General features: G+C 43.1%; 1 protein-coding gene across 6 annotated transcripts in view; it reads right to left on the bottom strand.

The window, feature by feature from the left end:
• The window catches only part of LPIN1 (lipin 1), a 270,004-nt gene that overhangs the window by 20,038 nt on the left and 225,197 nt on the right, over nucleotides 1–24,769 (bottom strand). For 4 of the 6 annotated variants that reach the window (XM_077488801.1, XM_077488802.1, XM_077488805.1 and 1 more), the window contains exons 12-17: nucleotides 21,886–21,963; nucleotides 21,629–21,721; nucleotides 13,916–13,995; nucleotides 11,121–11,262; nucleotides 3,899–4,047; nucleotides 1,070–1,156 (exon numbers count right to left, since the gene is read on the bottom strand). In XM_077488801.1, the coding sequence (XP_077344927.1) occupies nucleotides 1,070–1,156; nucleotides 3,899–4,047; nucleotides 11,121–11,262; nucleotides 13,916–13,995; nucleotides 21,629–21,721; nucleotides 21,886–21,963 (629 nt within the window). The remainder of the gene's footprint in view (nucleotides 1–1,069; nucleotides 1,157–3,898; nucleotides 4,048–11,120; nucleotides 11,263–13,915; nucleotides 13,996–21,628; nucleotides 21,722–21,885; nucleotides 21,964–24,769) is intronic. The other 2 variants (XM_077488803.1, XM_077488806.1) reach the window with 2 other exon arrangements.

The raw sequence follows: 24,769 nt of genomic DNA, 5'->3' as shown, positions 1-24,769 counted from the left end.
AAACTGAACCTTTACAACCCCTTTAAAAGCAATAAAAAAAAATGTCACTTTACTTTTCCACATAGAAAAAAAAAATGGGCCCTTTAAGGCCGGAGGGTAGAAGTGATGTTTGACATCACTCAGGTCTTCCAAGGGCATAGAGTCGAGTGGGGGCTATCTTGCCCTCACTTGACTTCCTGCCCTACACTCTATCATATCGGATCATTTTTGCCTCTGCCGGCAAGTGTTGGAAATGACCAGGAAGCAGCGGGGAACCTCATCCGCTGCCCATAAAAGTCCCATGGCAAATCCACTGCTGGGACCACTTTTATGTGAAAGATCACCCACTGTGTAAAAAAATACTGAGGAGTATGCAGCCAACTGCTGCCATAACCCCAGAATTTAACGTTGAGGTAGCGACGTATATACACTAAATCCAGGAGCCTACCTTCACTTTATCAGGTCTCCCACAGTACACAGAACATGGAAATGCAATAATTTCAGTAAATATAAATGGCTAAATTCCTTTTGTCATTAGCAGTATAAAGCAGCCCTAGAAGCTTGAAGGAGGAGTTTTCATTCTACTCTGACTGTCCTATGAGGCTGCAGGGCCCCTGACCCTCTGTCTGGACAGTGCTGACTGGCCCTGTGCCAATCACATGAACCCTCACAAGGAGAAAAAAACCTCTCTAGCAATACACACTAAAACGGAGCATGTGCAGAGTGATGCCAAAGGTTCTGTTGTATCAGGAGATGGATTGGGAGAGTGCAAGAAGGGGAGGATCAGAGATCAGAGAAGACAGGATCAAACGGCCTTTTTACACAATGTGGAGGATTAACCCCTTAGGTTTCATAGTATAACAAGCATGCTTTACTGAATATATAGACTAATTTTACTGTTGTGGGTTTAGTAACACTTTAAGCTATCATAGGACCCGCTTAATTTCCCATCTATTGGTGTTCCAGTGACAGCTGTTTTTTTTGGGATTTGTCGCCACTTTCTATCCTCTTAGTGTTTAGCTTTAGAGACACTTTAATGTCTTATGAGCTCACATGCTGCATATTCACAGGCAGCATAAACAGTACTTACTGGCTAACTTTATGATACAGTTTAGCAATTCCCTGGTGGGTCCAGTCTTTTCCCAAAGTTGGCAAAATATGGCCCAATGTATCTGACCTGAAAAAGTTAGGAAAAAGTCACAAATTACTTCACACAGTTAATACATTAGGAAAAACTATATCTGGTTCTTTTCACAATTTTCTTGTAGGCTATGAGCCTGGAAACATGTATGTTAAATGGAAATAAAACACATTATTGTTAGCATGTATACATATTAGGAAGAGAGAAAAAAAGCAATGACTGAGAAATGAGGAGATAATTGGAAAGTGAGTAAAGCTGCCCATAGACACGCCACAGTCTTCCAGTCTCACTGTTTTTGGTTGGATCAGTGATGATCTAGTGTAGTGTTCCTCAACCTTTTTTCAACAGTGGCACCCTTTAAAAGTAAGCAAAACCTCAAGATGCTCCAGTCTAAAATGTAAAAATATAAACGTTACTTATCAATGGGAAACCTGAGGCTGGGATGGCACACAACCTTCTTTATGAAATGAATACCAGAAGCTCCCCATCACGTCAGAGTTCCCCATTTCATCAGAAATCTTCTTATACATCAGGAGGCCCACAATCACACAATCCCCCTATCACAGAGCCTCCCAATCACACACTCCCCTCTTCACATAAAAGCCCTACATTTTGGCTCCAGCAGCACAGCAAAAGGCAAGAGAAGATCTCGTGTCCTCTCCTCAATGCTGGGGCTGTCAAAGTGCAGGTGGGCCAGTCACCAACACCATAGCAACATGGCCCTAACGGTTGTTATCGTGCAGGAGGTCAGTACATCCACACCATTCATGATGCCAATCCAGGGCAAACTGGATCCGCGCTTGTGAGACCCCGGTTGAGATACACTGACCTGGTGTCTATGGGACACCAACAGACCCCCACTAACTGAGGCACATGATCAAGCGATCAGTCAGGAAAAAAACCTTGGGATTGCTAGCGTTTTCTTCTCGATACATCATTACTGGGGGTGTCTGCTTAGTCAGCTTATATTGGCTATTTAAAGACAGATTTCTGAAGAAGGAATAAGGGCAATACAATTGTAACACGGGATCCACCATAATCCAAGCTGTAAACGTTCTAGGCGCAATAAAGAGAAACACCCACAGCCAGAAGCGCCTGTAATAGCCCACTAGAGATGCCGTTTTGGACTGATCCATAACTGTTCTGCACAGATGATGCCCTTACTGTTTACTTAACTAGTATGGAATGGATCATGTAGATCAATCTAGACTGCAGCCGAATAGAGCCGACATAGAGAGAAACACAGATACCAACATGCTCAGCACAGGAAGACTAAGACAGAAACCAACAGGCTTAGTGCAGGAGGGGAAAAGATGGCTACCAACAGGATTAGGGCAAAAAGAAGAAGAAAGATTGATACCAACAGGCTTAGAGCATGAAGAGGAAAGAGGAAATTCCAACATTCCAACAGGCTTAGGACAGGAGGAGAAAAGATGGCTACCAACAGGCTTAGGGCAAAAAGAAGAAGAAAGATTGATACCAACAGGCTTAGAGCATGAAGAGGAAAGAGGAAATTCCAACATTCCAACAGGCTTAGGGCAGGATGAGGACAGAGGAATTCCAACGGGCTTATGGCAGGAAGAGGAAACATCAATACCAACAGGTTTAGAGCAGGAAGAAGAAAGGGTAATACCAACAGGCTTAGGTCAGAAAGAGGATCTCCAAAATGCTAAGGAAAGGAAGAGGAAAGATAGATACCAACAGGCTTAGGGCAGGAAGAGGAAAGAAGAATTCCAATGAGCTCATGGCAGGAAGAGGAAAGATGGATACCGACAGGCTTAGGGCATAAAGAGGAAAGATGGATACCAACAGGCTTAGATCAGGAAGAGGAAACATGGATACCAACAGGCTTAAGGCAGGAAGAGGAAACATGGATACCAACAGGCTTAGGGCAGGAAGAAGAAAGAGGAATATCAACAGGCTTAGGGCAGGAAGAGGAAAGAGGAATACTGACGGCTTAGAGCAGGAAGAGAAAAAGGAATAGCAATGGGCTTATGGCAGGAAGAGGAAATAGGAATACCAACAGGCTTAGGGCAGAAAGAGAAAAGAAGAATAGCAATGGGCTTATGGCAGGAAGAGGAGAGAGGAATTCCAACAGGCTTAGGTCAGAAACAGGAATTCTAAAATAATAAGGATAGGAAGAGGAAAGATACCAACAGGCTTAGGGCAGGAAGAGGAAAGATATATACCAACAGGCTTAGGGCAGGAAGAGGAGAGATTAATACCAATAGGCTTAAGGCAGGAAGAGGAAAGAGGATTTCCAATGTGCTTACTGCGGGAGGAGAAAAGATGAATACCAACAGGCTTAGGGCATAAAGAGGATTTCCAAAAGGCTAAGGATAGGAAGAGGAAAGATGGATATCAGCATGCTTAGGAAAATAGAATAAAAAACAGATTAGGGAAATGGGAGAAAATATGAATGCCAACAGATTTTAGTAAAGAAGAGGAAAAAATAAGAAAAATGGTAAAGAACACAGATGAGGAGAGAGAGCAGACGTGGAAGGAGGGTGAGAGAAAATGAGAGGCTGAGAGAGTCTAGAGACAGGGAGAGGAAATGAGAAAAAAGGAAAGCAAAGGAAAAGGAGCATGGGTCAATGAACAATCATATTCTGCTAGTGCTATATCGTTTATTGTAAAAAATAAGCTGTCAGTCTAGGTTTGAATAGAAGCCCAGCACAACTTTCTTCAGAGGCAATTAAACAAAGGAAAATGAAAGCAGCAAATCCTGCTCACTGTGCCTTTACAAGTAACTATTGTGCCTCTCCACAAAAAGCTCACCTCGTAATTGTTCCATCAATATCGGAAATTATGATTTTATCATCCCAGTTCCACAGGTAAATGGTGCCCTCACAGCGACATGTTCCCTGGTACTGAGTCGTAACGCTGAACACAACATCATTGGGGCCATTTTTCAGCTTCAGACTTTTCTGTAAAAACAGAAAATAATTATAGTATGAAATCCATTCTGCGACCTGTTCAGCTGGAGGTATTTAATATCTTGGCAAACAGTAGGAAGGAATTATTTTGCAGGTTCCTCCTACAAAAGCAGTGTGCCAGAGATAAATGAAATGTAAACATAATGAACTGTGCAACCATTACCACGTCACTTGATAAAGTTAATTAGATATCGGTTTAAAGAAAAATCAGGCTCCATGCACACCAGTGTTTTTTGTATGCTAAATAAAATGCTGGAAAAAAAAGCTGGCAATAAACTGTCCACTTCTTCCTCCTTAGGGTACCTCCTGTAGCAAGCCGGATGCTAGAGAAGCTCCTGTCCCTATGCACTTCTGAGCTGGGCGCATCTATATACACACACAGCAGCAGAACACCACGCCCCCACTCCCTCCTCACAGAAGTTTAACTGACAACAGCAGGATCCTATGGTTCTGCTGGCCTCAGTTTCTACTATGAAAGCAGAAGTGAAGCGAGTGGTGCTGGAGCCAGAGACAGTGCTAGAATTGTGGGAAGAATGTAGTAAATGTTTAGGGACAGAGGGGTAGGACAGGTAGTGGGGAGTTTTACCTTAAAGTAGAACTATAGGAAAAAGTTGTTTTTTTCATTTGGATAGAGCAAAGGAGGGTTATAACCCGTCAATTCTTTTTTTGCCATCTGTGTCCCCCGTGCAGAGATTTCCCTTCAATTCCTGTCCTATAACAAAAAAGGAAGTGAGAGGAAATCCCCAGGTCACCAGAACTAGTGTCCCCATTGGAAGATTTCTTCTCTATTACTTTTCTGGGGACAACCCAAAATTTGTGATTTTCTTTTACTTTAACTTTCAATGATGAAGGTAAACAGGACAAATAGAGAGGATGAATCTCCTTAACGGGGTCACAGATAGCAATTAAACCTGACAGGTATCCTAATCCCTCTCAACTACCCAAAACGAAAAACAAAAAAATAAAATAAAACACTTTTGCCTTTAGTTATACTTTAATACAGAGAATACACGAAGGTGAAAATTGTTTAACTTTAGAACAATCAATTAAGGGAACGTCCTGTTCCTACTCTATGAAATATAAAAGAGCCAGAGATAAGGGGATTCTCAGCTTCTTTATGGCAAAGGAACACTGAACCTAAGCCAGACTCCCTAAGGCTGCGCAGCCATTGAGCTAGGGATTGTAGCAAAAGAGTCACAAATTTAGAATTGACTTTCTGTGTAGGAAGAGGAAGGGGTTCCCACCTCCCATTGCACCATTTGAGCAGCACTATTAATTTACAAGTGCTTACATTACCAGTGTATTAGAGATGAACTACTGAGTATGGAGCAGCTCCTATAAAACCTCCTTGTGTTTTCAAACAGTCGTGTTGTAATACCAAATATTACCAGCGGTATAATTTTAAGCTGTTCTTTTTCCATAGAAAATCAAGGCAGATGGGTCCCTTTTCTAAACAAAAGGTCTTCAAGAAAACAGAATTTCCACTTTTCCTCGCAGAAAAGCAACGAGAAAACACAAATGCAAAGATGAACCCTACGTTTTCTTATGAAATTAGCACATTAATACTGTGCTTCTTTTGGAACCAAATGCCTCTGTCTATATCAGTTGTGCCTCTTTTTCATTCGATGTATAGACCTCTATTAAAAATTTACTATTTAATAACTAAAAGTGTGATAATATAACTAAACCTCTTTCTTGCCCCAGAGAGAATGTTTTAATAAGGCATTTGCGACACATTTCTGGTGGTGCGGATGTAAATCGATAGCCTTGCGACAAATTCATGAAACCCATGCAACGTTTTAAATTGTTGCAACAACACGTGTGACTAATTTGTGTAAGTGGCATATTTGCAACACTTTTACCATCTGTTGCTTTTGTTGCAACAAATTCCTAAATAAATACTGCTGTATTGGTGATACAAAAGGTGGGAGTGAATAAGACCTGTTCCATGTTCGAGTAAATTGTGTCACACAGGTAAGTATTGTGTGTTTGAGACAGTCCGGTACAGACGCAACATGTCAGCTGGGTGGAGTCTGTCATCCTCACGTTGGCATAGGTACCATCTTGGATTACCTCCTGCGTAAATGTTTGTGGCTCATTGTCCTAGATGCAATCTTAATACTTCTACCTTGTGAGTGCAATATTTTACTTCTATTATCGTTTAATAAATGACTATTGGTTTTATGCTTTTAGGTTTTTTGTTTTTTTTTAGCTATTGGGTGCAACAAATTGTGGCTTTCATTATTGATGAAATACCATTCCTGGGAAGGTGCCTGGAGTGGAAATATAGGATTTGTCCTGAGCACTGCATGACCGCCATTTTAATTGGTGGAGTCCTACCATTTAATGTAAAAGATGGGAAACATTGTTTGCTTCCCTAACTTTTCTGTAGCTGCGATCGTCAGCTTTTGTAATGAGGAAGAGATTGGGTACAGTTCTGATGGGGGGGGGTCCCTGTTTCCAGGAGGAGGAGGACTGTCATTGGCCACTGCTAAAGGCAATCACAGTCCTGCTAGCCCCGCCCACCATCTGGAGGAAGATGACTCGATTGGTTGCCACTACCAATCTCAGCAAGAAGGGATTTCACTGTGATTGAGAAAACCCCAATCAGGTGACAGAATTACTGTTGAGATTCTGGGAACTTTGTGGAGATTATTCCTGAACCTTTGTGTCACTTACTACTTACCCCTGCACTCTGTGTTCCTTTAAGCCAGTGGTCATCAACCCTGTCCTCAGGGTCCACTAACAGGCCAGGTTTGCAAGATAACTGAAATACATCACAGGTGATATAATTTGCTGCTCAGTGATTGTGATATTCTAGTTTGCATCTCCCCAAGGTAATACATAAACCTGGCCTGTTAGTGGGCCCTAAGGACAGGGTTGATGACCACTGCTTTAAGCCATAGCCAGTATTTAGTGCAATGAAAATCAAACCCAGGCCCACTGCTTTCAGAAAATGCCCCTGACCTCAGCTTATCAATGCGCATCTATTCCAGATGTTGGTATGTGACATCATATACATCACATACGTCATATACGTCACATACAAGCACATGGCTGGATGCGAGAGGTGGATCAGCAGGATGAGTGTGCCAGGTCAGGTAGATGTGTCTCATCTCTGCTTCCTTTCACCACTCTGCATATCTTAGATGAGAACAGGGTACAGCGGTGGAACAGAAGAGCAGGAGGGTACAGTGGTGGGGCAGATGTGCAGGGAGGTACAGTGGTGAAAGAGGTGAGAAGGGGTTTCAGCAGTAGGGCAGAAGAGCAGTGGAGTTCAGTGTTGGGGCAGAAAAGCGGGGGGGGGGGGGTAGAGCAGTGGGGCAGATGTGAAAGGAGGTGTATTGGTGGGGCAGGAGAGCAGGGGGAACAGTGGTGGGGCAGGAGAGCAAGGGGGTACAGAGGTGAGACAGATGTGCAGGAGGTACATTGGGGAGGCAGATGAGAAAGCAGGTTACAGTGGTGCAGCAGATGAGCAGATGGGTTCAGTGTTAGGACAGATGAGAAGGTGATTCAGTAGTAAGACAGATGAGCATGTTCTTATGAAACAATTCTGAGACAGATTTATATACACCTTACTAAAACGTACATCAATCTGTTGCAAAGTGCGCCATTTGTGACACTATTGCGAGACATATCCCTAATGCAGATCTACAACATTCTTTATGAAATTCAAAGAGAGAAAGTTGGGAGGTGCGCAGCAACTTATTAGACACTTGTTCCAACTACTTTTCGCAGCCAAAAAAAAAAAAAAAAAGGCCAAACCAGTACCCAGTGCCAAATTGCAAAACCATGAAACAAATAAAAGTAGTTGCTCATAGCTACCAATCACACTAAGGGGGGCTGCCCCTAGGGATCTTCTTTCTTCTTTTGTTGTACCTACTCCTGCAGGTGGTGTAATCAAACCTATCCATTATGAAGATTTAGCTGTGTCCTTTAATGAAATGAAGAGCAAAAGTAGCTGCTCAAAGAAGCCAATCACATAATGTTTGCTTTAATTCAACATTAAACCCGAGTGAGTCCTATGGGCAGCTGCCTTGATTTTTATCCTGCTGATTAAAAAAAATAAAGCATGGCCAATGCTTTTTTTTGCCACATTTCTCTTTTGGGTCACAGAAGCAGATTTACTTTAGTTGTCCTGTGACCCAGAGTTAGCTGATAGAGAGCTATTACCTGCTATCAGCTGCCAGGGCAGAGCCGAGCTAGGCTCTGGAAGGACACCGACACTATTGTTGGGATCCACCCAGCTATCTGGTCGACACCTGGCTCTGCCTTTCAGCACATGTCTAAAAGCCGGAGCTGGTCTCTCCTTCCTAGTTCGGCACTCCAGTGAAAGTTGGAGGAGCAGAGAGCCGTGGCTGAGTCTGAGAGTGGTCAGCAGTCATGTAATTGCTCAGTTCTCTGTCTTAGAGTCAGCTGCATCTTGACAATGATGCTGCAGTATGGAGGTAGGTATGAAGGTTTGTTTTTTTGTACTTATCCCATACTTCACCTGTAAATGGCCATCTGACCGTACTGCTAACAAAGCAAGCAACATCATTGAAGAGTTAACGGACAGCATTATTCATCATGAACATTACATAGAAGACCAACAAAAAAGGCATCATGGAAGGTTTATTTGGTGTTTCGCTTGCAAATGCACAGAGGACGGTGTCTGCCTCTTCATAAATGTTTAATAATTCAGTCCTGCCATCTACTCCCCCTATAAGCCATTAGTTTCTTTTCTTCATCTTTCACTTCAAACATTTCTTCTAAATCTTTCCTGCACAGAGATACATTTCATCTGATTTTGGCTCATTACTGGCCCGGGAGCCTTCTTCCAGACACACCAATTACACAATGGCAATACGGCTAATGGATATCACTAATGCTCTCCCATCCAACATCAGACCAATTATATTTAGATTCTGCACACTCCTGTCAAAGAGTGATTCCGGTCTTGCTTCGCACACACTGTGTCAGGAATAATCACTTCTTTTGTTTTGTCTTTGTATTTATATTGTTGCTTCATGTACTAATGGTTGGTATTGGTAAAAAACACAATCCAGTAGGATTTGCTAAGGAAATCAATTAAGCAGAATGCAATCATGGACAAGGAGCAAAACCCACATCTCACAGCGCCCTTGGAAACAATAGTGGGACCCCACTGCACTGTTGATAACACTTGGCAAACCTTTCACCACTTTCCTGTAACACTGAATTTAGGCAGCAGGTGGCACTGTATGGAGACCCAGGAATAGCAACTGCAGGTCCCAGTAATACATGAGAACTGTGGGTAGGACCTACAAGAGTACCGGACAGATCCTGGAAATTGAATTCTACCAATAAATGGTCCTCAAGAGGAAAATGGATTTCTTTTAATATACATCTTGACGTAACTGTGGAATTAAATGCAGTATAGCAAAATGTTTTAAATTTAAATGAAAGGCAAACATTTATGTATAGATATATATAAAAAAAAAAAAAAAAAAACCTAACATTATAAATACCTTTTTCCTCTTTTTTTATGTGATCACATTCCCTCTGTTCTCAGCTGCATAAGAGCTGGAGGGAGGAGAAGCAAATGGACACCGATCTTCCCAGTGTCAGGGCAAGTCTGATCATCGGAGGAGTGCAGCCCGAGTTCCCAGCACAGCTAGAGAACTGACCACAGTGGCCTCTCCTGCTTAGTGTGGTCAGTTTATAAAAGGAAAGCAGAGGGACTGACAAAAAGACCAAGGATTTCACACAAAGGAAGCAATACAAAGAACAGGATATTTTCTCATACAGGTAAATGGTACTGCAGGCACATATCAGGAATATGAAGTGCTGAGGTAACAAACACTTCAAAGAGGAGGTCCACCCTGGGTGAAAAAAAAAATAAAAGTCAGCAGCTACAAATACTGTAGCTGCTGACTTTTAATATCAGGGCACTTATCTGTCTAGGGAGCCTGCGATGTCGGCACCCCAGCCGATCTTTGGATCGACTCCCGGGTGCTGCCGCTACCATTCCTGGTAAGGGAACCAGGCAGTGAAGACTTTCGGCTTCACTCCTGGTTCCCTACTGTGCATGCGCGAAGCTCGCTTTTTAGTTGGCCCGGCGGGGAAAGGAAGAAGGGGGGGTAAACTCCCGGGAGAACGGGCCGCGGTCCATCCCAGGAAATGGGATGGACCCCCGTTCCCCCCTGAAAGGTGCCAAATGTGGCACCGGAGGGAGAGAAAGCATATTTCTATTCTTTACAGGTGCAAACTACAGCCATCACCTCTGTTATTACCCATCTGAACACTCCTGGGTTTTGGGTATCTACATGAGTGAAAATATAAAACTGTACTGACGTGGCAGGCACAGACCAATAGCAAAGCTGCAAACACTGACTGTAGAAATTGGTATAAATTTGTAGAAAAGAGAATTCTCCTCCAATGATCAGACTTGTCCTGACACGCCCCACTGTGGCATTGGGAAGACAAGTGTCCTGCTGTTTTTCCTCCCCTAGCTCTCTGAGCTCCTTATGCACCTGAGAACAGGAGGTATGTGATTACTAATAAAAAAAAGGCAAGAAAAAGGGGATTAAGAATGTTTTTTATATATTTGGACACAAATGTTTTGCCTTTCATTTCTATTTTAAAATGAATGTGTTGTTTTAAAAGGTGAGGGATCATATATACTTTAAAATACCAAGAGTGATTTAAGGGGGATCCACGGGCATACAGGGATTGGTCTGAAGACTAACCTGCGGGCACTTTAAGAAATAACATGACAAAAACATGGAAAATTTTAAAACATAGGCAAAACAGAAAGTAAGAGAAAATCCCTCCAAAGTGAGGAAATTCCTAGTTGTTATCAGAACTAATGTCCCTAAAGCTAGGTATATGGGGGAATCCATTTGTTTTATTTCTATCAGCCTGTTGGCTGATCGAAAATTAATGATCCGTGTATTATATCCTTATTATTATTATTATTAGATCCTTAGATTATACTCTGCTCTGAGATGTCGGGTTGCATCACAAAGCTCATAGCATTGCTATCTATTTCCATTTACATGCTAACATTCCCCAGTGCAGAGATGTATGGATGTGGAACTCACAAGCTGGTCAGAGGTCAGCCGCAGCGTCTTCTTATACGTAATACCCGATGATGAAAGGTGACTCTGGCTGGACTGTAGAGAACCCATGTTCTGCTTGGATGCCCTGTGATCGTCGTCACTGGACGAAGACTCATCCTTTATCCTGGAACAAACACAGGAAGAATATGTGATGAACCGGAAAAATGCATTTGGCTGCCGGCTCAATAGATACATTTGCTATGAATGGCTGAGTGCATTAATTGATTGTCTTTTGAAACACCAGTCTCCAGGGAGGAGAAGCAAAACCTGCATGTTAAACCATCAATGAGATATTTGTGCTCAATGCTTCATTCATACCTTCCATTGAGAATATAATTTCCAATAATACCCAGCACTCTGCTAATAGAGACGTGGCAGGATGAGGTTTGGAATCATAGGAAGAGAGTAAAAATAGCGATGTCTCAGCTCTCAAGTTACATACATTAACATTAGGGCTTTAAAGTGAGCTTAATGCAGTGGTCAGTATAGATTGCAGAGGGTCCCCATGGAGTGCAATGGTCTTCAGTAATTATGTGCATGCCTTCCTGCCATCATATTACCTGGTCAGTGTCAAGGTCATAGCATGGACTTCCCTTCCAGTAAGTAGGGATTCTCACTTTCTTTATTGAAGTGGACCTCCGTTAAAAAGCACACTCAAGTTATAAAAATAAATATTAAGCCATGGAAGGCATTTATTCAGGTGTAGTTCTAGTGCACCAGCCTAACCACTCCTATTGCCTGCAGTCTTGTAATCTGGAGACCCACTTTGATAAAAAAAATAAAAATGTTTAAAAAAGCAGGAGAGGTATTCCCAAAAACACCTACTGTGGGTATCAAGTTTGGGTGGAAGACCGGGCTGGACTGGTGCTGTTGGAGGCTGCCGAATGGCAAATTACTATGTGGAGGGTATAGAGAGAATTGCTTCCAATGGATTACTGTATAAGCCAAATGTAGGTGATAGACTCCAAAGGGAGTGTTACCACCAGGTTGTCTCTGCGCCATAATGCCAGCATACTGCAGAGCCGCTGATCAAATATATCTAACCCTCTCAGATGCTAACTGTTCTCCAGGAAATACAGCCCTGAGAAGGGGGAAGCAACTCCCCTAAAATGCCTTGGCACTACTTGTATAATTTCATCTTCAATAAACTATAAAATCATCAAGTGAGACTTTTCTTGGACATCGGGCACTCCTCTCCATTCACCCAAACAAATCTACAGTAAACTCTTGGCTCTTACCTACAAAAAAAAAAAAAAGTGTACACTTGTATCCATCAGTCCAATCACATTTTTGCAAAATAACAGGCTGTGGGGAAAGTATAGGCAGAGGACCAAAGAAGAACAATGCAGAGACCTTTTGTTATCGATGACATAGTGTTTACTCTTAACATATGTACCCACTTCAAATAGAAATCAACTATTTAAGTGCAACATAATGGGCTAGTATGGGTTTACTTCCTCTCTGATTCCCTGCAAAGGTAAAGCATAATAGACTACTATGCGATGCATAGTAGTCCATTAGTAGTCCATTAGTAGTTCATTAGTAGTTCATTAGTAGTTCATTAGTAGTTCATTAGTAGTTCATTAGTAGTTCGGCAAATATCTCCTAAACCGTGTAGGTTTAGGAGATATTTCTTGGACCTACAGGTAAGCCTTAATCTAGGCTTACCTGTAGGTCAAAGTGGTTTGTAAGGGTTTACAACCACTTTAAGATGGGAATTAAGACCCATCTTTTGCTCTGGGCTTCTATCTGCTGCATGTGGATCTGCCTCGGAGTTGTGTGCAGGCAGCCTGTAGAATTGGATATATACGCAGCAGCTGCACAGACACAATCACATGTTAAAATATGACATGCACAGAGGAGCAGGTGAAGGGATCAGACCACATTGAGTTGGGTTGATTTACTAAAACTGGAGAACGAGAGATCTGGAGCAAGATCTAGAGCAGCTGTGCATGGTTACCAATCAGCTCCTAATTTCAACTTGTTCAATTAGGCTTTGACCAAAAAAAAAAAATAGAAGCCGATTCGTTTCTTTGCAGAGCTGCTCCAGATTTTGCACTCTCCAGGTTTAGTAAATCAACCCCACAGCGTCTGCATTCAGATCAGTGCACTCGCTCCGGCCTGCAAGTCAAATGTTGTGTCCATGCAGCCGCCACGTGTGGATCCACTTCTATGGGCTGCCTGCAGGCAGCTCTGATGTCGATTCACAAGCAGCAGACAGCAGTCAGATCTAAGGACAGGTCTGATTGCCTGTCTAAATGAGCCCTTAGGGATTCTGCTGTGATAGGGGAGAATCAGGGGTAGAAACAGCCATACAAGCACTTTACTGACATACGCAGACTAGTTTTATTTATTATGTGTGTTTGTACTATGAACACAATGGAGTTGATTTACTAAATAGACTATTCACTTTGCAAGGGAATTGACCCAGGACCAGGGGTCTCAAACTTGCGGCCCTCCAGTTGTTGCGAAACTACAAGTCCCATCATGCCTCTGGCAATGGGAGTCACACTTGTAACTGTCAGCCTTGCAATGCCTCATGGGACTTGTTTTGCAACAGCTGGGTGGTCGCCAGTTTGAGACCCCTGCCCTGGAGATTAGTGAATGTGGACTTCCATCATCCAATCGTGCAAAAACAAATGCTGTTTTTTTTTTGTTTTGTTTTTTACACATGATAAATCTCACTACATTCACTAAGTCCTGGAGAAAATTCACTTACAAAGTGAACAGCTTATATACCTTTAGTAAATCAACCCCAACAGGCATTTATTACTGACCTTTTTTCCATGCTGATGCCAGCCGCCTGATCGCCAGTGTAAAGTCCTTTTCCATTCAAGCCTTGCTCTGCTTTAGACTCCTAATAAAAAGAATGGTTAGGCCAGTTATTATATATGGTGGAGGAAGTGTACACAGTAATGTGGTTCGAGGCACTGAAGACATTATCTGTATTCCAGATGTCAAATTCTTTACGGGTCAAAGCAGATCTTTAAACCAGGTATTGCACAATGTATTAACAAAGGAAATGAAAAGGAAGGCGGTGGAAGATGTGGATTTTGTACAGGATAGGTATGGGAAATTACAAATGCAGATTTTCACATTCCCTGGCAGAGAAGGCCAGCTAATTGAAGCTTTATATTTCAGCACTGGAGTCCTGTGATCACTGCTGAACAAGACTATCTGCATGGAGCTTGCATGTTCCTCTATGTTTGTGTGGTTTTCAGACTACAAACCAAAAACATACCAGCAGGTTAACTGGCTTATGAACAAGTAAAGACTTTTTTGCTTGTTTTTTTTTGTTTGTTTGTTTTTTGGAAAGAGCGGGATGAGAAAGAACCTCTGTCAGGTTTTTACTGCTTCTGGTATGATTTCACCTAACTTTCTTTCTGGCAAAACCCTGATGCATTGCATTCTACCATAATCGGAAACGAGAGGAAATTTCCTGAATTGGAATACCAACAAATAGGACCTGACAGCTGTTCTAACCCTTTGCCACTCTTCGGACAACAAATATTTTTATTGCTGTATCCATCTCTGCTAGAGATCTCTCCCCTTACTTCCTAACCTGGTGAGATAGGCAAGGACAAAGACAGTAGGCTGGATGGGCTTTAATCTTTCTTACCTGCCAAAAAATGTCTAGAGTTGTACTTAAAAACAAAATTCTAATTTACTGATGACCTGTTGGGGCTTTTAAAGCATCACCTATAGAAAATATAGGGTACATTTTTGGTTGTTGTTTAGCAAGCACAAGCAAATGTAAAGCTTGACATGTTGGGAATCTATTCACACAGTACACCTTATCATTTATATTTTACTAAAAATTGGGTAATATATTGTGTTTTTGTACCCTAAAATTAACTTAAATCCACCATTTTATTCTCCAAGGTCTCTACTTTAAGAAAATATATAATGTTTGTAAGTAATCTTTTATTTTATTTTTAAACAGATGTGTAAAAAAAGAAAAGAAAAAAACGGCTGTGGCAGCAAAGGCTAAGTTCACCTTTTACGAAAAAAAAAAAAAATGCACATTTTTTTTTGCAAGCTAAAAATGTGCAATTATTGTTTTTTTTTGTTTTTGTTTTTTAATAGGCATCTGCAAAACATTTAGGCTCCTAATATAGTCTCTGTATGAGCTGTCAGCTTGCAAGCTGGAGGGAATGTGCATGGACTATGTGCTAATCCGTATCCTCACTGCCCATTCAACTTGTGGTTTTCTCTTTCACAGATTCCTCCTTTCAAAATGTGACAGCAGGGGTGCGGGAGGGCAAGTCCGGATCATGTCACAGGTTACACCCTAAATGTGGATGATCCATGCACCTCTATAGATCAGTGGGTGTAAATGGACTTAAGTCCGTCTACACCCGCCTATCTCTGATCCAATCTGTTAGGCTAAAAAATACTGGAGGATCCATCGTCCTCCGTCTAGGCAAATTGGATCAGATTGGAGGGCAGATGGATGTAAACGGACAGGGGATTCCATTCTGCCCATAAAGCTCTGTCCATGTCCGCTCTGCAGAAACTGAGAGGACATGGACCTCTCATCCGCCCGCTCTACTCTGATCAGCAGGGAATCAGCAGACAGATCCCCTGCTGATCAAAGCTGAGTCTGCCCCATGTGTAACATGCTCCAGAAGGTAAACTTTTTGCAAAAAAACCCCAAAAACCTACAGGTGTTTTAACCCTTACCTATCCAAAACGTAAAAACTGGAGCTGTAGAGTGGCACCAGCATCAATGAAGTGTTGAAGAACATCGAACTGATCTGTCTGTGCCTACAGCAGCCCACTTTACTGAGTCTGGACTGAAGAAGGCTTTTCATGTTTGACAAGTTGAGCCCTTCATGATTGGAGATGTTTTCAGGTTTTGAGGAACTGACTATTTGACAACTGTTCTTTGTTTTTTAGCTTTTTTTCTTTTAGAACACTGGGCAGAAACACACAAAAATAATCTCAGTTTTATCTTGCATAATTGATGCAGCTCATAAAGGTGATTAGACAGGAAAGAAGTCTGTAGTGGTATATTAGATACAAAATAAAGTTATTTATATTCACTTTCACCAGCTGTTACAATGATCACAAGACCAGCAATTAAACAGGAGGGCTACTGTTCATTATTATAGGACCACAGCTGTCTATTAACACTAATAAGAAGTCTCAAATGCGCATTTGGAAGGTGCCCCCCCCCCCAACCAAAAAACAAAAACAAAAAAACATGCATGTCCTTCCATTACATTGGGAAACCTTGAAGTGGTAATGTAATCTTATAATGAGATAAGTACCAGGCCTGCCATTGCTGACCCTCTTCTAAAAATACCCGCTGCATGGCACTTATGCTGAACCACCACCTTCCTGACACGGTACAAACATACAGATCAGGATATAAATGAGAGACCACACGCAGGAAAACCACACGCCGCAACTCCTTCTGATTGCTCTGACCCTAAAGCTTGGCCAAGCTGAGATATTGAAACAAACAGGAAAGCAGAGTCCACAAGACGACATACACGAAATGGGTGGTTTATTCAACGATCCACATACAGCAGTGAGAATTCCTTGATTTATTCTGCACTACAGCACTTACCCATAAGGCTAATATTGTTCTCATGGTCTGTAGGTAAAGTAGTTGTAAACCTCAGACATGAAACATGAACAAAGCATATCCCTCTACAGTGTGTACTTGTTTCAATTAAAAGCAATACATGTCATTTCTATCTGCTTCTTAGTTTCTCTGCTATCAGCAGGAGCTACGTCTGGCAAGTTTTCCTGACACCATGAGAAAAATGGTGATGGGGAAGGACCTCCAGCTGATTGACAGCCTCAGGTCTGTTCCTGTGTGTAGGGGGTGTGTCCCTTTCCTCCAATCAGCTCTCAGAGCTTAACTGAGCTCTGCAGAGTGAGACTTTAATTCTATGCCCCCTTTTCTGAACTCTCAGACAAGCTTTATAAATTCTGCACTTTGAATGGCTGTAGAGAAAAGAAGACTGCAGATAAATAGGTCCAACTTCATTGGATATATGTAAGGGCTTAAAACCACTTTAATCCCGTGTACACGAGATCAGACTATTCGGTGGACTTAGTCTGGCGGACAAACCGCTGTAATGTCCGCCGGACTGTTTGAACGAGCGGACCTGCCTACACGCGGCACTTTTCCAGCGGACTAGGTCCGGCGGACCACCCGCCGTACTTTTGAAATGAACGGACTTGCACACACACACACACACACACACACACACACACACACGAAAGTCCGTTCATTTTGAGTGCAGCTCCAGGTAGCCGGGACTAGCGAAGGAAGCGTCGCTGGCCCCGTCACCTGGTATGGACGGCGTGGGGGGTCCCCCCAGGTCCATATCAGACCCTTATCCGAGCACGCTACCCAACCGGTCAGGAAAGGGGGTGGGGACAAGCAAGTCCCCCCCCCTCCGGAGCCATACCAGGCCACGTGCCCTCAACATGGGGGGGTGCTTTGAGGAAGGGGGGACCCGCGGCCCCCCCACCCCAAAGCACCCTTGTCCCCATGTTGATGAGGACAAGGGCCTCTTCCCGACAACCCTGGCCGTTGGGTGTCGGGGTCTGTGGGCGGGGGGCTTATCGAAATACCCTATGTGAATGAGTATGGGGTACAATGTACCAATGCCCATTTACCTGTGAAAAAAATGTAAATAAAACACAACACACAATCTCGCATCACGCATCCTCTGGGACTGTGACATCATAATGGGCGGGGACATCACCCGGCGATGTCCCTATATAAGTCGCCGCATGACGCGTCCCCGTCATTGTGGCCAGAGACAGCGACGAGGCAACAGCTCAAAAAGATAAGAACAGAAGGCGGCTAAGACAGCGGCGGTAGAAGACCAGGCTACCGCTTGTAAAAGAGCTAGAAGAAGGCGCGGTGGCCCGGCAAGAAGAACCGAAGAGGGGGACGCCCGAAGTTGGAAGAAGAGCCCCGGGTGGCGACGACAAAGAAGAAAGCCGGGCTCCTCAGCTAGTAAAAGAGCTAGCAAAAGAGCAGAAGATAGCAGAGAAGTCCAGCGAGAAGACACCCCAAGACGGAAGAAGACCCCTGGAGTGGTGCAATAAACTATTTTTAACCCTTGTGTGTTGTGTTTTATTTACATTTTTTTCACAGGTGAATGGGTAGGGGTACATTGTACCCCATACTCATTCACATAGGGTGGGGGGGCGGTATCCGGGGGCCCCCTTATTAAAGGGGGCTCCCGGATTCCGATAAGCCCCCGCCCGCAGACCCCGGCAACCAATGGCCAGGGTTGTCGGGAAGAGGCCCTTGTCCTCATCAACATGGGGACAAGGTGCTTTGGGGTGGGGGCCGCGCGCCCCCCCCCTTCCCCAAAGCACCCCCCCATGTTGAGGGCACGCGGCCTGGTACGGCTCAGGAGGGGGGGGGGCGCTCGCTCGTCCCCACCCCCTTTCCTGAACGGCCGGGTAGTGTGCTCGGATAAGGGTCTGATATGGACCTAGGGGGGACCCCATGCCGTTTTTTCGACGTAGGGCTTACCCTTTAAGTCCATACCAGGTGATGGGGCCAGCGACGCTTCCTTCGCTAGTCCCGGCTACCTGGAGTCGCGCTCAAAATGAACGGACTTTTCTTCGTGTGGGAAAAGTCCGTTCATTTCAAAAGTACGGCGGACTAGCACACACACAGCCGGACAAATTTTGGTGCAAAACTACTTTATAAGTCCGCCGGACTTTTGGGTAAAAAAAAAAACACACGGGTGGACTTTTCCACCGGATTGTTTGATCGTGTGTACGCGGCATAAGGCATTCTCTGTATGTGCATTTTTAATAAACGTCCTATTTTATTTATTGCTCTTATAGACTCTTGCTTTCCTGATTGATGCAGATCTATAAAGTCAGAAGTTTTTTTTTAAATCCTTCTCTGTATACTTGTTTTGGGTCAATGACTCAAGGTATTAAACTACAAAATCAGCATGACAGCCAGACAACTTGCATTTTCAGAAGGAGAGGTCAGCAATGGCAGCCTAGAGGTTTCCCTCATGCCATGCTTCCTTTAAAGCCCAACTCTGGTACATTTTAAATATGCAACTGCAAGGGTTCACTGCTTGTTTATTTTACAGGAGAATTAAAGTGGAAGTTCCCCCTAAGACTTCATGTACACGGAACGTTGTTTAACTTCTCCTGAACGATTCAACTTGACAGTTAGAAACCGAAGTCTAAAAATGTCAGTTTAGCCGCGTTTACATCTAGAAGCGTTTAAAAAAATATATAAACGACCCTGTGTACATTTACTGAGAAGATAACAGAGAGGAAAGTTCAGGGGCAGTTGAAAAAAAAAAAAAAAACGCACAACTGCTCCTAAACGTCCATTTACCAGCAGCAGTGTACATGAGGCCTGTTAATAAAATCTCTTAATCTACTGGCATCCAAAATGTAAGACTAACCTGTCTGCCCCTGTAAAGAAGAAATCGCTAAACCTACCTTTTCTGAAGACGCTCCAGTTCCACACTGAGCTGTCAGCAGCGGCTTCTCCGTGGAGATGGATGCAGAGGACACAGCCGACAACGGAAGCCCCATAGAAACTCAATAGGTGACATCACTTTCCAGCCGTTGTCGGCTGTCTCCTGCACAGAGCTTCCACCGCTGGAGACCAGATCAGCTTCAGAAAAGGTATGTATAGCAATTTTTGCTTTACAGCAGGGGTCTCCAAACTTTCTAAACAATGGGCTGATTTACTGTCCTTCAGACTTGATGGGGGCCAGACTGTGGCCAGTGGGAGTAAACAATGTGCCATTATTGGTTTTAGTGGAAGGAATAGTGCCCTATTAATATCGGTGGGAAGAATAGAAGCCATCTTTGGCGTCAGTGGGAGAAATCACAACCCATCCTTGGTGTCAGTGGGAGAAATAGCACCCCATCCTTGGTGTCAGCGAGAGGAATAGTGCCCCATCCTTGGTGTCAGTTGTGGATGGAATAGTGCCCCAAGGGCCGGATAGAGGGCCAAATCCAGCTCCCACAAAAGGCCACATCTGACCCCAGGGCCACAGTTTGGAGACCACTGCTTTACAGGACTAGAAAGGTTAGTCTTATGCTGCGTACACATGGTGGGATTTTCCGACGGAAAATGTTCGATGGGAGCTTTTTGTTGGAAATTCTGACCGTGTGCAGGCTCCATCGGAGATTCCGACACATAAAAATTTGAGATCTGGATCTCAAATTTTTCAACAACAAAATCCGTTGTCAGAAATTCCGATCGTGTGTACAAAATTCCAAAGCGCAAAGTTCTACGCATGCTCGGAATCAAGCAGAAGAGCCGCACTGGCTATTGAACTTCAATGTTCTCGGCTCGTCGTACGTCACCGCGTTCTTGACGTTCGGAATTTCGGACAACATTGTGTGACCGTGTGTATGCAAGACAAATTTGAGCCAACATCTGTCGGAAAAAATCCCCTGGATTTTGCCAGTAGATTTAGAGATTTAAGTATTAGGGTGAACTTCTACTTTAAAGCGGGATTCCGCTGCCGTTTTTTTTTTTTTACCTGTGTCACTGGTGGGCGATTCCTACGATGTCTTTGCAGTCACGATCGGCGTCTTTTTAATCCCCGGCGTGACGATTTCATTGCTAAGGAAAACTTTTAAAAAAGCAGTCCGGCGGTTTCCATTTTCACTGTGGGCGTTCGAAGCCCACAGGCATTTACTTCCTGGATGCGATGATGCTGAGCTCCCAGCATCCACCGCTCCATCTCGCACATGCTCATTGAGTGTCCTTTTTGTTTTCCTTCCTTTTGCCTCGTGTGCTATAGTGGTAATGGCAGATAGAGCTGCCTGCCCACTTTCAAAATGGCAATTTCGGACATGCCCTCGTCACGTGACCGGCGTCCTCCTTCCGAAATCTCACGAGATTTCGGCATGACTGTGTCCCCCACTGATTCCTGGGAAATAGCTAAAAAAGATCCCAGGGACCATTGCGAAGCCGATAAACATGCCTACTCCCACGGGAGGAGAGCCCGGAAGTCGGCATAAACATTAAAAATAAAAGGTAAATACTGCATATTATTTTATTTCAATGGTCATAACTGCATCTATGTTCCAAAGCCATTTGAATAAGATGAACTTGCAATTTTCTGTACAAAACCGCTTTAAAGCACCTTATCCTCCACTTTAATGGCAGATGGTGCTACTCATGTTACACCGATGGACTGTCCCTCAGCGCCATCATCCCCAAAGCAAAGCTATGGACCCTGCCCCAGTCTTGATGACTTTAGACTGCTAGCACACGAGGGAGGAGATACTCAAGGGACAGTATCTAGCAGTAAGGAGGATCAGGTAAGTTACTCTATCTTTTACTGCCTCCTAGACCTAAAGAAGCACTTAACCCTTTCTGTGTGGGTGCAGTCCCATTACAAGTGAGTTTCCCAGAGTTAGGCTTTAGGGCCTAAACAGCTTAGCCAGTTACATAATATAATCTATTTAAGCCACAAGACATGAAAAGACATTGTTCAGCTTCTCAGACTTACTACTTTATTGTTGCTGTTCCGTCCACGCCAGGAGAACCACCACCTGCCTCCCTTTTTTGGCATCTTGTCTCTCATCAAAGTGTCCACAGTGACCTGTGATAAATGCACGGTGACCACAGTAAAAGGAAAAAAAAAAAAAAAAAGAAAAAAGCAAAAACAGAAAAATATCTAAATGAAATAATAGGCCAACCAAAAAGAAACATGTAGAAAGCAATGAACCAATGACAAGCAAGCACAGGTATGAGAAACATACATACTGTCTGCTGGCCACAGAGACTAGAAAAACAAAATCTAATGGAATCTACCAGAGCACAGACGAAATCAAAGCAAGAGTACTTGAAAAAAAAATAAAATAAAAAAAACAAGAAGAAAAAAAAAAACATAAAAATGTGTTAGTATTTGGAGTTACATACAGACATGAACACTCGATGGAGATGAAATGTTTGCCAAGGACAACTTAACCCAAAAAGGATTATTCCATTGTAGGAGAAACAGCACTGGATTTCATTTCCCAAAAACCGGAGAGTGCAAAGTGTGGTGCAGCTGTGCATGGCAGCCAATCAGCTTCTAACTTCAGCTTGTTCAATTAAGCTTTGACAGAAAAAAAAAAAAAACCTAGAAGCTGATTGGTTACTATGTACAGCCGCACCAGATTTTGCACTCTAAAGTTTTAGTAAATCAACTCCATTGTGTTTGCTCTGCCACTAGACTCTAAAGGATAAACTCCAGGCATACAGTTAGAAAGTTAATACATATATGGAAACTAATTGTACCTGCCTAAGGATTTGTGACCCTGCCCACCCTGCCAGACACCATATCCAGGCTTTAGACCTCCCTGCAAACTGCAATTAAAGCAGAACTCAACTGCATCTGAGGACCACAAACTGAAAATGCCATTTAATTCATTTTTAATATTCAAAGCAAACTCGCCCATCTATCCATTTTCGACTGGACCCTCCCCCTTGCATTTCTTGCTGTAGCCATATTGAAAAAGGGGAGGTGATTCATGCAGCATTTACTTTCAGGAATCCATCTGCCCCTAGCCCAGGCATGCAGGCAGAAGGGTGTGCTTAGCTGAGAAAATCCCTCCTCCAGATGAAAAAAAAATAATTGCCCATGACGACTCCTGGGATGTAGCATATAATTTCGGCCTAGGCCAGAAACCAGGATACAACTGAACAAATGTAAAAAAAATAAAAGTTAAAAAAAAGTAAATATAATATACTTTTCTATGTGCTGAAGGTAGCAGCATAAGGAATAAAAATAATTAAGGTTGATTAAGAGAGTAAAGTTCTGCTTCCGGACCAGCCGCCGCAGTTTTTCACTGTGGCAGGTTAGCTCCCCTGCGCAAAACCATGTAACTATACGTCGGCTCGTGGGGTCTGGACAACAGGCGTGCACGCACGCCCGCTGCACAGTGGAGGTGCCGATGCTCGTGGCCGATGGTTGCGATGACCGCCGGCCACAAGCGGTCATCAGGAGACAGAACAGGAACGAGTGTGTGTAAACACACACTTCCCTATTCTGTTCTGACAGGAGTGACAGATCGTGTGTTCCTATTAGCTAGGAACCACGATCTATCACTTCCTGTAGTTAGTCCCTACCCCTTCATTAGAATCAACTCCCAGGGAACACATTTAACCCCTTCACCGCCTCCTAGTGTTAACCCCTTCCCTGCCAGTAACATTTTTACAGTAATCAGTGCATTTTTAAATGCACCGATCGCTGTATTAATGCCAATGGTTCCAAAAACGTGTCAAAATTGTCCGATGTGTCCGCCATAACGTCGCAGTCACAATAAAAGTCGCAGATCACCGCCATTACTAGTAAAAAGAAAAAAAAATAATAATAATAAAAATGCTATAAAACTATCCCCTATTTTGTAGACACTATAACTTTTGCGCAAACCAATCAATATACGCTTATTGCTATTTTTTTTACCAAAAGTATGTAGAAGAATACATATCGGCCTAAACTGAGGAAAAAAATATTTTTTTTATATATTTTTTGGGGGGATATTTATTATAGCAAAAATTAAAAAATAATGCGTTTTTTTCAAAATTAATGCTCTTTTTTTGTTTATAGCGCAAAAAATAAAAACTGCTGAGGTGATCAAATACCACCAAAAGACTGCTCTTTTTGTGGGGGGAAAAAAAAAGACTGGCTTGGGTACAACGTCACACAACCGCGTAATTGTCAGTTAAAGCGACAAAGTGCCGAATCGCAAAAAAGTGCTCTGGTCAGGAAGGGGGTAAATTCTTCCGGGGCTGAAGTGTTTAATCAATACAGCCCGGCTCAATAACAGAATGTCTTGCTCAATAATATATCCCCTAACTTAAAGTATAACTAAGGCAACATTTTTTTGTTTTGGAGAGGGATTAGAACACCTGTCCTTATTTATTGCTGCCTGTGCCGCCGTTAGGGAGATTCCCCCTCTCTATTTGTCCTGTTTACCATTATAATTGAAAGCAAAAGTGAAAGAAATTCCCACATTTTGGGTTGTCCCCAGAAAAGTAAGAGAGGGGAAATTTTCCAATGGGAACACTAGTTATGGTGACCTGAAAGTCCCTAAGGAATTCCCTTAATTTGCAGAGATTTCCTCTCACTTCCTGTTTGGCTATGGGGCAGGAAGTGAAGGAAAATCTCTGCATTGGGACACAGATGGCAAAAAATAAACTGACAGGGGTTATAACCTTCCCTAACTCTATCCAAAATTAAAAAAATAAAAATAAAGTTTTGGCTATAGTTCTTCGTGAATTCATAAGTTGCCCCTCTGTTCAGCCTGCACATTTGAAAAACAGCAGAACCCGATTGGCTCCTATAGGTGCCCTACCCTCTTCCATCCTAATGCCATGTACACACGAGCGGAATGTCTGCCAGAAAAAGTCAGATGGAATCTTTTCATCGGATATTCCGAACATGTGTATGCCTCATCTGATTTTTTTTTTTTTTTCGAAAATTCTGACGGACCTAGAAATAGAACATGTTCTAAATATTTTCAAATTGGAAAATTGAATCACCTACTCTTCTGGGGACTTCAGTGGTAAGAGATAGGCCTACCACAATTTTCAGTTTTACCCGAATGCCAAAGATATTAGAAAGCCTAGAGATGGTGCCACACTCCCACAGTAGCTTCTTCTT

This window comes from Lithobates pipiens, unplaced genomic scaffold, assembly GCF_037356315.1.
Source record: "Lithobates pipiens isolate NorthernLeopardFrog02 unplaced genomic scaffold, aLitPip1_a1.2 Scaffold_18, whole genome shotgun sequence".
NCBI lineage: Eukaryota > Metazoa > Chordata > Amphibia > Anura > Ranidae > Lithobates > Lithobates pipiens.
Note: the sequence above shows the minus strand (reverse complement) of the source record. Positions and strands in the feature narration are given on the sequence as shown.